We start from the raw sequence: 14759 nt of genomic DNA, 5'->3' as shown, positions 1-14759 counted from the left end.
CCTGTTGAATTGTCGTTTTAACCGTTGTTTTACACTTAGAGGTTTCTGAAAAGGATTTTAAACTATTTGACTTTGGTTGACTTTGCTGTCAAACCAATTCAATCGATTGTTTTTCGAAAAATCAATCGATTGTTTTTTGAATTTTCTTAACAAAATTTTGTTATCTTAGTTCAATCTGTTTTAATTTATTTAAAATTGATTTGGCTCTTGCATTAAATGTTTTTAACAACTGATTAGAGTATATATAATTTGTTTACGCTCTTGGTTGTTATTAATTCACAAGATTGCTTTCAAATCAAGTTTTTCCAAGATTGCTTAAGGTTTTGGATTCTTTCTAAGAGTGGAATAGGATTGCACTGTATTTTCTTCTTTTCAATTTGTGATTGTATCAGGTGTGAACATTCCTTTTCTCTTAAAAATTCTATTTCTGTAATAATTGTTGGCGTGCAGATTCATAGGGTGTTCTAAATTCTTTGTTGTGTTTGCCAAATGTGGTATGTGTTCTTGAAGGGTTCAAGATCACCACTTTGGTGTGTGTGTGTGTTGTAATCAAGGTGTTTTGATTGCCTAGTGGAATTCTTAGAGGTTTTCTGGAACTGGATGTAACTCTTGGTTAAGAGTGAATCAGTATAAATTTAGAATGTGAATTTCTCTATCCCTCATCTCTTTAAATTTGTTTTTGGTTGAATTTTATAATTGTTGCTATAAAGAACCGATTGTTTCGCAAGAATAACCGGTTGATTTTTTGTTGTTTGTGTGAAAACTGGTTTTAAGTTTAGCTGAACAGATTTCTGGTTAATTGATTCTCTTTGGCTTTCATTGTACCTTCTAAATTTGCGAAAATCTTTTATAAACAATTCACTCCCCTCTTGTTTAAAGCCTACAATTCTAACATACATGAGTTTAGAAAAGAAATATATTTAGAAAAAAAAATTCTACAACAAATTTCTCACATAAACTTTTTTTTTTTTGTTAAGCACCACATCGAAAATATGTGTGGACTTAACTTATATCTTTTTTGTATGGATTTTTGTGTTTAACAAATTTCAACAATTCAAAAGTGGGAACATTTTGTCATATAAATTAGTAGTTATATTTTTTATTTTTAAGTTTGTTTTAGAAGCTTAGGAAATTTTTTTTGTGTATTAATACTTTTTTTTTCTTAGATAACATGTAAGAGAAATTATCTATGAAATTGAAATCCTTGTGTCGGAGGAGTTTAAGATTTATAGTTATTTATTAAGTGAATACTTTGTATTTCTAGTTGCATCATATGTTTCCATAAATTATGTATATTTTGATACATTTTATTATAGATGATAGTTATGAATATATTTAGGAAAAATGAAGTTGTTTATCTGAGTTAAATGTAAGTTGGGAGTCTTACATTTGGATAAGAATGAGGAAATAAGTAATTTATGAGAATAAAATTTTGAAAACCTATGGCTTTAAAACTTTGGATTAATGGTAGTATCATGGTCTCTTGTATAGGTTTGAACACAAGTCATTGTTGTTAAATCTCCCTGATGTATCTTCCTCGCAAGATCCCAAGATTTATGTTAATGTAATATATCTAAATTATTGAAATGGGTATGTTCAAATTACTAAAATGGATGAAAAGGGATAAAATGCATAAGAATAATGACACTTGTTTGTTTTCTCTACTTGAGCATTAGGTTGGTCATTAGACCGATAGTTGAACAATGATATTTATCGTCAAGGCAAAGCATTATGACTTGATTGGGAGAGAAATCAAATGAATCCTCTTTCCTTTGAGAGTATGAGCACTCAAACACTTGTTTGGATGCTCAAGCAAGGAGGATGTCACATTAATTACCTATCTTTCAATAATATATTACTCAATTACTCGCATCACCCTCAAGCAACATATTATGATTTCAATTATGAAGGAAAGTTGGTTCAAGTGAGGATGGTTCACTTAAGTGACATCTTTCTTTTTTCAAATACTTGTTTCATTTATAAAATTTAAACAATTTATTTTACACAGTTTGTGTTATATTATATATATATATATATGACATTGATGTGGAAATAAAATGAGTATGAGTTGAAATATATGTATATGTGTGTGCATATATATATATATATTGTTCTTTTATGAAGTACATGAATGATATAATTATGATGATGAGTTAAATAGAGATACATGATTATTTTATTTGAATGAGAAGGGTAAATATATAGGATGATATTCTAATTGAGTTGTGGTTTATCGTATTAAGTAAAGATACATTCTACCTTCGTTGATAATCTAGATAACATAAATTAAAATATTAGATAGTGAAAAGATGAAGAATGTTGTTTCACTACTTTTACAAATTTTGTGAACACAGTTACCTTAACTGATAGAGCTAAGGTTATTATACCAAAAGGCTTTGGAATAGGTCAATTTAAGTTTGTGCTAGGATTTTAGAATTTGGTTAGTAAGCGTTCTAATGTAATATTTTTAAGCATGTGTCACATCTTATGGACTTGTGTCATACTTAGCAATGTTTATGGTCCTAATTAAGCTTTACAAAGAGTTTGTGGGCAATGTTATTCATCTACTATTGAGTTATAAGATTAAATGAACAAATTACAATAAAGTAAAATATGATAGTGATAATGAATGTTAAGATTAAACTTTTTATAAAAGCTTTCATGTTAGGCATCACTATGCAACTTGACATCTCAACTAGGCTGACACCTCAAGTAACAACAATCATCTACCATCACATGAAAAAAAGTATTATTATTAAAAAAAGAAAAAAGAAAGAAAATACAAAATGTGGGAGGACTAGACCAAAATCCATATGTTAACAAAAACGATACATAGGTAAAATATACATATTCATAAAGAATTCTAAGAACATACTAGATGGAAGCATATTATACCAATGAAATGATTTTCTATGAATAAATAATAAATTAATCAACTTATCAGCACATGCATTCCCTTCACAGAAAATATGAGTAACCCTAAACCTGATTTTCCCACAGTATTTAAGACAAGTATTTCATCGATTACAAAACATCCATGGAACATTAGTCCTAGCACTAAATGCAATACAAACCAAGGCATAATCACATTCAGACCAGACATTAGCAAGCCCCATCTTTTGAGTTTCCTCCATAACATGTATAGCTCCATAAAACTCATCAACCATAACAGTCTGAACTTCAAGAAATGCAAAGAAAGCACCAATAAACTCCCTCATACTCCCTTGGAAAATACCTCCACAAGTAGCAAGACCAGGATACCCCTAACAGCCTCATCAGTGTTAATTTTAACCCAGCCTGATGAAGGAAACTCTCATCTAACAGGAAAAGGACGAAGAACTTTACCACTACGAGTATTAATACCAAAAAATGTAATCACGTTGAAATCTAACATATCATTCTTCATTGAAGCTTTAGACAAATTTCCCACTAGACAAGTTAAATCTTTAATTACCGAAATAGTCCTAGAAACCTCAATCTTATCCTGAAATCTAGCATAATTCCTCATACGCCATATCATCCAAATAGAAAAAGTTATCACAACAAGCTTAATCAATTTAACCAAAGGACTATCATCACTCTTAATAAAAGAAAGAAGATAATCCTTATTAGATAAATGATAAGTAAGAAAAATCTGTCGAACCCAACTCCAAATATGCAATGCATTAGAACATTCAAAAAATAAATGTTGAATAGATTCCTCATGCTTTTCATAAGGCATACACATAGAACATATATGCAAATCTTTATTCTGAATATGTTGATATGTAGGAAGCCGCCCATGAAAAACTTTCTAGAGTACTGAAGTTTTGGAAGGCGGAATAGATGAAGACCAAATGAATTTACCCCAACCACGAGGAACTCTTGGTTCCAAGAAAAAAGTCTCACCGATTTAAGAGTGAAACGACCAAACTCATCTAGAATCCAATTAGGAATATCTTGTTCCTCCCTAACCATGATATGATTAAAAAAATGAGTCATTTGTTGTAAAGATATGGGGATATTCCAATCACAACTTGTCCAAAATTGAGAGACTGTATCCAGAATGCTAGCACTATCGGATAACCCTGCAATATTTGCTAAAGAAGTAGTAGAACACCATTTATCATTCCAAAAATTAATCAAAGAACCTATACCAACAGTCCAAGAAGTATAATCAAGTATAGCAGAATAAAACTGTTTAATTCCAGGCCAAAGAGACGAGGATCTATAAACCATTCTAAACTCATATTTTGATTTAAAAACCCTGACTTTCAAGAGAAAAGACCAAGGTCTGTTGCTATAAGCAAAGTTCCAAGCAAGCTTAAGAAGATATGTATTATTTTTATGACGAAGATTAATAATCTTCAAACCTCCATTCTCAAGAAGAGAACAAATTATATCCCAATTCACGGTGACTATGCATTTTTTTTCATAATACAACAGTCCAAATAAAATTTCAACATCATTGTTCAACTTGGTTAAGAAGTGAAATAGGCCATTTATACATATTAAAGCTATAAGCTGGAAATCCAATAATCATCGTATTGACCAACTAAATCTGACTCATCTTGCTAAGAGATTTACCTTTCCAATATGCTAGCTTCAATTTGACTTTATCAGCCAAAGGTTGAAGAAATCGACACTTTGGAGCACCAACAAAGATTGACACTCCTAAATAATTGAAAGGCAAACAACCATGACTACAAGAAATAATACATTGAGTTTTGGTGACAAATCTTATAGAATTATCCATGGTGAAAACACTACTTTTAGAGTTATTAACATTTGACTAGAAAAATCACCATATGTTTTAAGAAAAATACTCAAATTTCTAAGAGACTTAATATCCCCCCTACAAAAAACAAATATGTCATTAGCATATAAAATATGACAGGGAGTGAGATAACCTTGCGGACTAGCCATATGTAAAATTTTCTTATCATTCACAAGCTTAGAGATACCTTTACTAAGACCTTCCTCTGCAAGATAGAAAAGTAAAGGAGACAAAGAATCACCTTGTCTAACACCTATACTGCAAAAAAAAAAAAAAAAACCCACCAAACTGTCATTTATTCTTATAGAAAGCATAGCTGAACGGAGAATTGTACTAATCCAACCGACAAACGAGGGGTGAAAACCAAAGTGTGTCAAAACTAATAATAAGAACTTCCAACTCAGAGTGTCAAAGGCTTTATGAATATCAACTTTGTTAGCCACATTACCTCCTCTAACCTTTTTAGAAAGCATGTTAATAGCTTCAGAAGCAATACCAATGCAATCCTGAATCTGTCTACCTTGTACAAACCCATATTGATTAGGATAAATGATTCTAGCAGTCAGAAGTGCAAGCCTATCTGCCAATATCTTGGAAATAATCTTAAATTTAAAATTAAAAACAACAAGTGGCCTGTAATATTTAATGGAGTCAGCATCTTGAATCTTAGGAATAAGAGATACCACATTACTGTTGTTCATTTCAGGGAGAACCCAATTTTGTTTAAAAAACTGTTGAACAACATTGCAAACATTTGTCCCAATAATGTCCCAGCAAGAATGATAGAAAACAAACCATCAAACCCATCAGGACCAAGAGAACTATTACCATTAAGATTAAAAACAACAGTCTTGATTTCCAAAAAAATCAGGACATTTAATCAACATCATATTCTCCTCAAAGGAAACTAGCTCAGGAATATAAGAACCAATAAAATCCTCTATATTACTTATATATGAAACCTTAGAAATAGACTCAACATAAAGATTTTTATAAAATTTCAAAATATGATCCTCAATGAGTTTAGGATCTTCAGTCACCTCATTATCAATCCATAGATGATGAATCCTACTAGAATTATTTCTCCTTTTGACCACAACATGGAATAAAGTCATATTTCGATCTCCATCTTTGAACCATAACATCTTAACCCTTTCTTTCCAAAACAAATATTGACATTTGAGAGCACGATCAAGCTCCTCCTTAGCAATCTTTTCTTGATAGAAAAGCCCATCAATATCAGACAAACTAATAGTCTCTAAGTTTTGTTGAATACCAAGGAGTAAACCCTGCTTAAGAAGAATTGCATTGTGAACATTACCAAAAGAACTTTTATTCTAGTCTTGGAGTTCAATTGTCAACCTTTTTAACTTATGTTGCAAAATAAACATAGGACAACCAACAAGCTTATTAGCCCAAGATTCCTAAATAAGCTTCAGACATGAAGTGTCCTGAAGCCACATAGAAAAGAAACGAAAATTGCTAATCTTCCTCAAAGAATTACTAGCAAGACTAGCAAGAATAGGGAAATGATCAGAACAATTTTTTACAAGAACCTGATAAGTACAAGAATCTCATTCATTCAGACACACTCCATTACATAAAGTCTTATCCAGTCTTCTATGAATTCAATGCAACCCTCTCCTTCCATTACACCAAGTATAACAAGATCCAGTAAAAGACATACAAGAAAGATCATTAGTATTAATCCAATCAAGGAATTCATTACAATAAACCTGATTAGGAGCCACCTCCCTTTACAATCATCCGTCGAGAGCACAACATTAAAATCTCCCATAATACACCATGGCCCTGTGAAGGAACTAAGATCCCTCCACAAAAACCGTCTAACCAAGTATGTGTTAGCACCATACACACCTACAAATCTAAGACATTTATCATGCAAAAGACAAGTTACAGAAATAAACTGATCATTGACCAATAAATTTTGGACAAGATTAGGAACCGACAAACACCAAAGTTGAGCAGCTTTATTAACAATAGGTGACGTAGCCATCAAATGCATATTAACATATTTGAAAAGGACGTCGAAAGCATCATTGTACGACATCATAAGTTCAGCAAGAAAAACCATGAGGGGTTTATGTGTTTAAGTAAACTAATCAGCATCTTCACAGTTTTGTGGTTTCTCAGTCCTCTAACAAAAAAATGAAGAGACCTTCATTGTGACGTTGTAGAGAGAATTGCCTTAGTAATTTTTTTGGATTTACCAGTCCCCTTAGGAGGTCTCCTTGGTTTTCTTTTAGTGCAAACTATTTCCGCTCCAGTATCATTGGCATCCTCCTCCATCTCGTTAGGATCAACCCAAAATTTTGAAATAACATGTGTAGTTACCAAACCATCAAAAGAAGAAAAGTGGTTTTGCAGGACAAATGATAGTGTTTTAACATCCCCAAGAGATTTATCCTTCCGAAGGGAGGTATGAGGCGAAGAAGATGTTACAGTCACAATAGCATAGACCTCCACATGCCATCAATTGGAGTATTAATTGGTGTTTTAGAATCTGCAGATGATTTAGCTCTCCGAGGAGAGGTCGGACGCAACGGATATGGTACAGCCACAAGAGCAGAGACCTCCACATGATGATCATCAATAGGAGTCGTAACTGAATGTGACTCTCAGGCACTGGCTTGCATAGCAGCAGGTGAATTCCTTAGCATCCTCGGTTCTGGGAAATTCAAAGTAGGAGTGGACAACCCCTTCCTAGATGGGGACCTATCATGATCTGAGTGATCTGAGGCATCCTCGAGAGGAGGCATATCTGTAAAATCATCCTCCACTCTACCTGTTTTATCAAAAGCAAGGTCACCCAAGAGTGACCCTGTGTTAGTCCTGCCAAGAGTATCAATTTTCAATTTATCAGTGGGGCCTTCCACGAGCTTCGGCTGCGAATCTTTCTTCCAATATTCTTTACATTGTTTAGGAACCACAATCCTCCCCTATTCTCGTTCATCAAAAGTTGTCTTCTAAGAAAGTTTATATTGAGGCCCAAGAACACGACCCTGATCATGAATCACCCGGCACTGAGCAAGCTCATGCCCAATCATCTTACAGTGAAAGCAAAATGGAGGGAGCCATTCATATTCCACATCAGCTACAAAAGCAAAGTTTGGACGTTCAACCAAGAGGTGATCGGGAATAGGGGACAACAGATCAATATTCACTAGCACTATAGCAAACATACCCCTATTCTTTCTCATACTATGCTCATCCAAAGACAAAGGAATACTAAGACCTGTGATTATGGAAAATATCGCCATTGGTCTCCAATACTCTAAAGGCAATTTGTAGATTCTAATCCAGGCCTGAGTTTTGGTACTCTTCATGGTAGCTAGAACAAAGTTTTTTTGTCCAGGCAAACAATCTCAAGAAACCAAGAGATAACTTCAAGGAACTCATTCCGAGGGCCCATCGCATGTCTTCTAAAGAAGCAAACTCAAACTCATAAAAACCCTTCCCAAGAGGAATTGCTTTCCACGATCTAAGAGCCTTCCACACTAGCTGCAACTTTTTAGTTAAATCCAGATGTGTGAAAGGCTTATCCCCCTTATATAGAATAATCTGACCATGAAGATATATCTTGCAATCCTCAAGACCAGCCAAGTAATCTGCCTCATCAATCCGGACAACAATCATGTCTTCCTTAATACAAGAAGTAGGTAGTTGGGACAAAGGAATATCACATGTATTTCCCAAAGCCTGAGCAAAAGTCTTCCTTTGTCCTAGCATAGCAGACACTTTCTTATTAGGGAACACTTCTTGATCCATCAAACAAGCCCATGGGATGAGAAACCTGTAAAGCCCTCCGCCATTCTCAAAGGCTAACAAGCTGCCGACCAACCCACGCCAGCCGCCACCGTCCCACTGGCCACATCACCTAAAAATCTTGACTTTACCACAAATGTTGATAAAAAATCATGACTTTACCACAAATTAGAATTGGCTACATGAAAAAGGTGGCAACTTTAGTTGTGTGCTATAGAATTTCATCATTCAATATTATTCAATCTAAAAAAAAAACATTCTAAATCAATTTTTTGAATGTATGACTCTACTGGTTTTGTTTTAACAATTGATAAAATCATTAAGACGAGAAATTTACCTTAAGTTCAAAAACTATATCAACTAACAAATTGAATTCTTTTTATGAAATTCAAAATCACTAGACAATTTGATTAAGAAAGTATTTGCAACTTGTTTTCCAACCTGAATCTAAATCGAATATCAAAAAATGAATTATCAAAGTCATATTAACATTGATAACATAATCAAACCATTAACATTCAATTCTTAACCTGTTATATATATATAAATAAAGAGGAATCCAAAATATTTGATAAATTATATTTGATCTCAACAAAACAAGAGCTTAGTCAGTTATCGTGATGATGGTCAAGGCTAAATCAAAATACAAGAAAGGATAGGGAAGAAAAGTAATGGATCCTTAAATCCTCTATTCCTAGTTGATCTTTGATCTTGTTCTTTCTCTATTTTGTTTCTATTGTTGTCTCTTTTTGTTTAATATTTGTCCACTATAAGAAAAATTCAATTTATCTATGGAAGAATTTCGTAGGTAACAGCCAAAATCCGTAAGTAAATACGGACACTGTGTCCGTGGATAACGAAAACAATAGTTATCCATCAACTCTAGTCCATAGGTAATGTGTCCGTAGGTAAATCCATAGGTAATTCAACATACTTTACTTTAAATTTTTAATTATTATTTGAATATTTTTTTTCTATTTTCAATTATTATTTACAAATATAATTTATGTCTTTTTTTATTATTATTATTGACAATTATTATATACGCAATGACAATTATAATTAAACTTAGAACTAAATTGTAGCAGGTTGAAGAATGCCTAAAGATGCTTTAAACATTACACCAATCAAGTTTTGTTGTCAGGTTATAATTATTATTATACTTATTAGTATGATTATCAATATTAATATTATTAAACATTATTAATATTATTGAATATTATTAATATTATTAAATATTATTAATATTATTAATATTATTAATATTATTAATATTATTAAATATAATTAATATTATTAATATTATTAAATATTATTAATATTATTAAATATTATTAATATTATTAATATTATTAATATTATTAATATTATTAATATTATTAATATTATTAATATTATTAATATTATTAAATATTATTAAATATTATTAAATATTATTAATATTATTAAGTATTATTAAATATTATTGACATTATTAAATATTATTAATATATTAAATATTATTAATATTATTAAATATTATCAATATTATTACATATTATCAATATTATTACATATTACCAATATTATTAAATATTATCAATATTAATAAATATTATCAATATTATTAAATATTATTATTAATATTAATATTATCATTGTTATTAAATACTATTAATTATTATTAAATATTATTAATATTATTAATCATTATTAAATATTATTAAATATTATTAATATTATTAACATATTAAATATTATTAATATTATTAAATATTATTAAATATTATTAAATATTATTAAATATTATTAAATATTTTTAAATATTATTAAATATTATTAATTTTATTAATATTATTAATATTATTAATATTATTAATTTTATTAATTTTATAATATTAAAAATATGTATACTTATTAGTTAGTTATGATTATGATTATGATTATTTATTATTATTATTATTTATGAATATTAATTATAATTTTATAATTATTCATATTATAATAATATTTTAATATTATGTATATAACTATTATGATCATAGTTGTTAGGTAATAGAGATTCATACGTAATAGTTCGTAGGTAATATATATTTGTGGTAATAGTTAGTAGGTTATAAAAATTTGTGGGTAATAGTTTGTAGGTATTAGAGATATGTGGATAATAGTTGGTAGGTAATAGATATTTGTGGGTAAAAGTTGATAGAAAATAAGATTCGTGAGTAATAGTTGGTATGTAATGCTGAATTTACTTACGAATTCGAAATTTTGGTAATATATGTAGGTAATGTTCTCTGTAGGTAATGCTGATACCTAATATTATTATTTATTAATAATTTATCTTTGTGTTTTAGCAGGTAAAATTGAGTTGTTTTTAGTTGGTGTATTTTTTGCATGTTTTTTTGAAATAGATAATTTTTTTTATAATTAATCATATAAGTAAACATAAATTTATTGTAAAAAAAATATGTCAAATTCCTGGATAAAAATATAAAAATATGTAGATAATATTGATTTTTTTTAGTGGTCTTCCAATTATTTATAAGTTGAAAAATTAATGAATTATCATTCACTTGAACAAGAGAAGTCCTTCATGTTGAAAAGAAATTCTTCCATTCAAACTAAAGAATTTTAGCTTAAGTAAATATAATATCGGAACTAATTTCTCTTTTATAACATTATTGCTTAAGTAAAGATGAAACTTGATTTACATCAATGTGCATTTTTCTTCAATTTCCCTCAAGTACAATTGAGCCCTAAACTTTTCTTCTATGACTTTGATTCATTTTTCTTTATGATCTTCAAATATGTAATAAGATTAACAAAAGTTATTTCAAATAAATATATAAATTGATAATATTCAAATTATCTCAATTAAGTCTTATATTTTATGAAATTTAACATTTATTGTTAGACATGCTTAATATAAATATTTTGAAAATTATCAAATTTATGATGACTTATGATGATAAATATATTTATTATTTATTAATTTATTACATTAACAAATTTAAGCCATGTGTCATTAATATATATAAAATCTTTAACCACTATAATTTTGTGGTGATATGATTATTATTATTATTAATACTATTTTTTATTAATATAATATGATAATAATATTTATTATTAATGAAAATAATAATAATTCTAACAATAGTAATAATAATATTATTAATAATGTTAATAATAATAACATTAATAAAATTTAAAATATTAATATTAATTAAAAATGATAAAAATGATTAATATTAATATCAATAATAATATTATTATTAAAATTATTGATATTAATAATTAATAATAATAATAATACTAATAAAAAGTATATTACCATTATTGGTATTATTATTAATAAAATTAATATTAATAATAATATTAATAAAAAAATTAATAACATTAATAACAGTATTAATCATATTAATATTAAAATAATAATAATAATAATAATATTAATAATATTAGTATTCTTAATAGTAATATTAATAAATTTATTAATAATATTAATACTCATAATAATATTAATAATAATAACATCAATTTTATTATTATTAATAATTTTAATAATGATATTCATAATAACATTAATAATATTAATATTTTTAATAAGAATATTAATAACAACATTAATAACAATATTAATAATAATAATAATATTAATATTATTATTAATAGTAACATTAATAATAATATCAGTAACATTAATAATAATATTAATATAATAATAATGTTATTTATAATAATAATAATAATAATATTGTTATTATTTTGATTAGCTAGCGAAACCATGCACATATTTTATCAGATTAAAAAATAGTTTTTATAATTTTAATAGTTTTATTATTTTATGAAAATATAATTAAAAAAGTAATACACTTTGAAAGTGTATATATATATATAATTTTTGTAAAAATAATGATAAAATTATATTTATATAATTTGAAAAGGAGAAATTATTTAGTTATTTTGAAATAAAAATATTTAATTAGTTATTTTATTAAATATTATTTTTTTTATTAAAGTAAAATTGTACCATTAAATTTAACATTAATGTTGTGTTTGAATTGAGGAGAAGATTTGTGGGGAGAGAAGATAGTGAATTAGTGAGGATAGGATGTATGAGGATATATGAAATTGTTTGGATTGAGGAATGATATGATGGATTTGTAAAGATGGTTTATTGAAATGGGATGTATGGGGATATATATATATGAGATTGTTTGGACTGAGAGATGATACGGTGGATTTGTGAAGATGGTTTATTGAAATTTGTAAATAATGTGATAGTTCAGAGGGAATTTAGAAATTATTTTAAAGATGTAAAATATAAGTTTACAAATTTATCCTTGTTTTTAAAAAATATTTGAATAATGAATTATTATATTTTTTTTTAGGTTTGAATTAATTAATTTTTTCTAATATATAATATCCATAATTGCTTATATTTTTATATAAAATAATTTTATGTTAAATTGAAATAAATATATTAAAAATTATAAAAAAATATTTATTATTATATATATTTGTTATTTTATATAAATATATATATGTTGTTGATATTATAATTTTATTTTATTATTTTCATTATTTATAATTATATGTTGTTATTAATAGTATAATTAAATATTTTAAAATTTTAAAATAAATTTATGTAATATTTAATTTTGTATATTGTATATTATAATAAAATGCATGCACAGGGGTATTTGAGTAAAATGCAATAATTATATTTGGAACGTAAAGATTGGAAAAATACATACACCTTCTCCCTCAACTACTCACTCACAATCAAAACTACTAAAACAAACACAATAAGCACATCCTCCCTCCTCATACCTGAAAACAAACACAACATAAATAAAGTTACCAAATGATATATTATCCTTCTATAATGGTATAAACATTATTAATATTATTAACATTATTAAATATTATTAATGTTGTTCACATTATTAATATTACTATTTTTAATTTTTTTTAATATATTAATATTATTATTAATAAAATTATTAATATTAATATAGCTTTTAATAATATTAATATTAATATTATTAATTATTGTAAGAACGTTAAAAAATAAATAAATAAATAAAGGTGCAGATAAGCCCCTTCTTCCCCCACCACGGTTTTTTTCTTCTTTTTCTCTTTCTCTCTCCATAGTCTCTTCTCTCCCTCTCTCTTAATTTCTCTCCCAATCTTCATCTATTTTAAAATCTGATCATATCACGCTGTAACAGAGGAGTTAAGGAACATTTCTACCCGATCAGATTTTCAAATAGAGTAAGTTCATTTTTACTCTAAATATCCTTTGTTGTCTATTTTTCCATAGGATTTAATCATCAATATTGGTGGGGTCAGTTGAGAAGTTTAATCCTCTCAACTTATTCTATTATATACTGAATTTTTGTTCTGTTTGGATAATTTGCATTAGGCCCGTAAATCTTGAAGCTTATCCAAACGGTGGGGAATAAAATTCTAAAAGTTGCTCGGAAAGCAAGCAATTGAGGTAAGGGAAGCTAAATTTAATTTTTAATAGCACCCTATGATAGAAAATCTGAATGCGGAAGGGACGTGGTCCCAATATTTAATTTTTCTTGCAGGGATGTTGTGTGTTTATATATTGGGTTGTTTGTTTATATATTATTTAAATTTGTAAAAATATTATATTTTGATGGTTTAATATTTAAGTGTTGTTTTTTTATGTTAATTACGCTTTTGAATATTGTGGATCACTTTTTGAATGATATTGTATGACGGAATGGTATGGAATTGAATTCATACATTTGGGATAATGTATGGACTGATGTTTGTTGTGTATTAAGTATTGATGCCTATGTGGTAACAGAGATCTCCGAGCTTCACTGATGATCTAAGTCACATAGACTAAGATATCAGGTGGTGAGGAGCTGATGGGGGACTTCATGCACACCGTGACATATGAGATGCACGGCTTGGGTTGTATTGAACTTACCCTGATCCTTTCTGTTCGATTCGCTGGTAATCTTTGGATCAGGTGTTAGCCTTTGGTAGGACTTACTTAATACGGGTCTTCCGGAAGACGTTGTTTTTTGAATATTCTGGATGTGTAGATCCATGTGAGATCTATGTGATTGTTTATCGTTGAGATTTGAAGAAATTTGAATAATTTGAGAAATTGATCATGTAATTTGGTTTTCTCTTTTGATTTAATTGTGTATATTATAGAATTCTATTTTCACTATCTTACCCTTGCTTTTCT

The 14759-nt window shown here is 27.9% G+C and overlaps 1 protein-coding gene across 1 annotated transcript; it reads right to left on the bottom strand.

Moving 5' to 3' along the window:
- Positions 1–7395: 7395 nt before the first annotated feature.
- On the bottom strand, positions 7396–8545 carry LOC137833521 (uncharacterized). Its single transcript, XM_068641868.1, has 3 exons — positions 8152–8545; positions 7774–8012; positions 7396–7716 (listed from the first exon to the last, which is right to left on the bottom strand). The coding sequence occupies exons 1-3, from the start codon at positions 8543–8545 to the stop codon at positions 7396–7398; spliced, it is 954 nt and encodes a 317-aa protein (XP_068497969.1).
- Positions 8546–14759: the final 6214 nt, after the last annotated feature.

This window comes from Phaseolus vulgaris, chromosome 11, assembly GCF_000499845.2.
Source record: "Phaseolus vulgaris cultivar G19833 chromosome 11, P. vulgaris v2.0, whole genome shotgun sequence".
Classification (NCBI taxonomy): domain Eukaryota; kingdom Viridiplantae; phylum Streptophyta; class Magnoliopsida; order Fabales; family Fabaceae; genus Phaseolus; species Phaseolus vulgaris.
Note: the sequence above shows the minus strand (reverse complement) of the source record. Positions and strands in the feature narration are given on the sequence as shown.